Source organism: Eptesicus fuscus, chromosome 6 (genome assembly GCF_027574615.1).
Source record: "Eptesicus fuscus isolate TK198812 chromosome 6, DD_ASM_mEF_20220401, whole genome shotgun sequence".
In the NCBI taxonomy this organism is placed as follows: Eukaryota; Metazoa; Chordata; class Mammalia; order Chiroptera; family Vespertilionidae; genus Eptesicus; species Eptesicus fuscus.
This window is the reverse complement of record NC_072478.1, coordinates 18,416,265-18,419,417: the sequence shown is the minus strand read 5'-3', so window position 1 is coordinate 18,419,417 and position 3,153 is coordinate 18,416,265. Positions and strand designations below refer to the sequence as shown.

The 3,153-nt window shown below is 47.7% G+C and overlaps 1 protein-coding gene across 1 annotated transcript; it reads left to right on the top strand.

Moving 5' to 3' along the window:
- The first annotated feature begins 578 nt into the window (after window positions 1–578).
- LOC103300935 (olfactory receptor 2Z1-like) lies at window positions 579–1,541 on the top strand. The gene has a single exon (XM_008157864.2). The coding sequence runs from the start codon at window positions 579–581 to the stop codon at window positions 1,539–1,541; it is 963 nt and encodes a 320-aa protein (XP_008156086.1).
- Window positions 1,542–3,153: the final 1,612 nt, after the last annotated feature.

Genomic DNA, 3,153 nt, shown 5'->3' with positions numbered 1-3,153 from the left:
CCTTATAGTTTGGACTTAATTTTCGATTCATTCTCATCACCCCCTGTCATTTAGACAAGATCTCCCTCCTTCATATTCTAGCCCAGTGGTTGGCAAACTGCGGCTCGCGAGCCACATGTGGCTCGCGAGCCGCGGTTTGCCGCTCTGTTAACTAATGAGTTTGCCGACCACTGTTCTAGTCTCTTCAGAATCCTACCTCTGTTTTGTCCCCAGGGTATCTGGAATGGGGTGTATTCCAGTGGGGCTGATTTGTACTCCCTCGCTTGAGAACAGACAGTTTAGCTACAAGTATTGGTGAGTAGTACTTGCCTGGTAGGTGAAGGCAAGACTTTTACAAAGAAATGGCAAGAGCAGGGAATCATTTTGCTATTCACAATCTCCTGATTATATCAGACATAATTAATCAATCATAGTATTTTTTTTCCCTACTGACACTGAATGTACTCATCATCCTTCTCAAGAGACTCCAGCAGCCACTATCAAACAATTACAGCTGGTTTGGAAGGTGAAACTACACCCACTGAGACTTCTTGCCAAATATCCAGTTCTTTCTGCAGATGAATGATTCCTCCCAGGGGATGGGGGAATCAAATCAATCAGTGACCTCGGACTTCACTCTCACGGGGCTCTTCAGCCACTCAGGGCCGCATCTGGTCCTGTTCTCCCTTGTGGCCATCATATTCACCATCGGCCTTCTGGGCAATGCCATCCTCATCTTCCTGATCCACACAAACTCCAGGCTCCACACACCCATGTACTTTCTGCTCAGCCAACTCTCCCTGTTGGATGTTGGCTTTCCGCTGGTCACCATCCCCAAGATGGCAGCTGACTTCCGCCAGGGAGAAGGTTCCATCTCCTTTGGAGGCTGTGCAGCTCAGATGTTCTTCCTGATGCTGCTGGGTGTCTCTGAGGGTGTTCTGCTATCCCTTATGTCTTATGACCGCTATGTTGCTGTGTGCCACCCCCTGCATTATCCTATGCTCATGAGACGTCAGGTCTGCCTGCTCATGGTGGGCACCTCCTGGTTGTCAGGTGTGCTGGTGGCCTCCATCCAGACCTCCATCACCCTGCAATTCCCTTACTGTGCCTCACGCGCTGTGGACCACTTCTTCTGTGAGCTGCCCGCTCTGCTGAAGCTCTCTTGTGCGGACACCTCTGTGTATGAGTTGGTGCTGTCCATCTCGGGGGTGCTGATCTTGCTGCTGCCCCTGTCCCTCATTGCCACCTCTTACAGCCACGTGTTGGGGGCTGTTCTCCGCATGCGCTCAGCTGAGGCCAGACACAAGGCCTTCACCACCTGTTCCTCGCACATCATTGTGGTGGGGCTTTTTTATGGGGCAGCTGTGTTTATGTACATGGTGCCAGGAACGTACCACAGCCCACAGCAGGACAACGTGGTCTCTCTCTTCTACAGTCTCGTCACCCCCACGCTCAACCCCCTCATCTATAGCCTGAGGAACCAAGAAGTTCGAGTGGCTTTGGTCAAGGTCCTTGGCAGAACTTGTTTCAGATCAAACAGAAGACCTCGTGGGGGATGCTGAAGTGTCCAAGCGACCCTCCCTTACATCTAAGATCTTTTTTTCACTTGCAGTCCATGTGGTGCAAGGCTTATTGTGGCCAGCCTCCTCCCAGACTCACTTTTTTCTCTTGTGGATTTGTAGAAAATGAACATAATGATCTCAATCACTTAGACAAGAGGAGGAGTTGGGTTATTTAGTTTTAAACAGAAGGAAATATTTACTATAAGAATGACAGCCCAGCATCAGATATGGACCCCAGCTCGTGGATATTTTGGCCACCTATTAATGTACTTTTCTGCACAGTGAGTGAAGGGTCTAAGATCCAACCCTTAAAATCCAAGCAAGAAAGGGGATTCAGGTGCTGGTGCTCTGACAGGGATGCTTGGACAGTCCTGCCTGTGTTGGTTCTTAGCAGGGTCTTTGTCTGAGTCGTGTTTAGGTTTTACAGAAGTGGAAGACTGTCCCCAAGAGGACCCTGGTTGGGCAATCCAAGCACATGTTACTTCTTTGAAAAGTATTTTTTTCATTGGTTTATTGAGACAGAGGAAGAGAGAGAGAGAGAAAAAAAAACACATCGATATGAGAGTGGAACATCGATCGCTTGCCTCCTGCACACCCCCCTACTGGAGATCGAGTCTGCAACCAGTGCATGTGCCCTGACTGGGAATTGAACCATCAACCTTTTGGTGCACAGGACGATGTCCAACTAACTGATCCACACCGGCCAGGGCAAGCATACGTGGTGACTTTTGCTGTCTCGGTTATTATAGAGCAGAGATGCAAGATAGTGAAGCTCACTCTTGAATGAACGTCAGGGCGATGTAAGATTGGATGCTGCCATTTTTAAGCTTCTTATTCCACCAAAGGGAACAAGAATTAAGATTACTCAGTTAAGGATTCCCAGGGAATGGTATATTCCTGGTCCTCTCTTTGCAGAGATGTTTATCTACTGTATCATTGGAGTAAGAGCCATGTCTATGCAGACAAAGGCTGAGTTGGCATGGCATCCTCAGCATTTTGTTTGTGTTTTTTGTTAATCCACACCTGAGGATATTTCTCCTTGAGTTTTAGAGAGAGAAAAAGGGAAGGGGAGAGACAGAGAGGAAAACATTGATTCGAGTAAGACACATCGACTGGTTGCCTCCTGCATGCGCCCCAACTGGAGATGAAGCCTGCAACCTAGGTACATGCCTTTGACCAAAATCAAACCCGAGACCCTTCAGTTCACAGGCCGATGCTCTATCCACTGAGCCAAACCAGCCAGAGCTTAAAATTTTTGAATGGCAGGTGCCAACTATGAGTGGGGTGTTGTGTGTGCTGAAGAAAGGGGTTGTTGAGTGGGAGCTTTTAAACATTTGAACTGTGCCATTAAGCCCACACTCAAGCTCAAGCCTTATTTTCAAAGTTGGCTGGTACCAGACAATATAGGCATCAGGAATGCTACCTGTAGTATACTATCCTACAGTGTAATATCATAACCTAAGATAAATACCACATGATTTCCCTTAATGTGGACTCTAATGAACAAAATAAACAAGCAAATGAAATAGAAGCAGACTCATAGATACAGAGAACAATTGGCAACTGTCAAAGGGGAGTGGGGTTGGGGGGCTGGGTGGAAAAGGTGAAGGAA

Excerpts from the sequence above, each read along its gene's own strand:
- LOC103300935 (XM_008157864.2), top strand. The coding sequence starts at position 579 with ATGGGGGAATCAAATCAATCAGTGACCTCGGACTTCACTCTCACGGGG.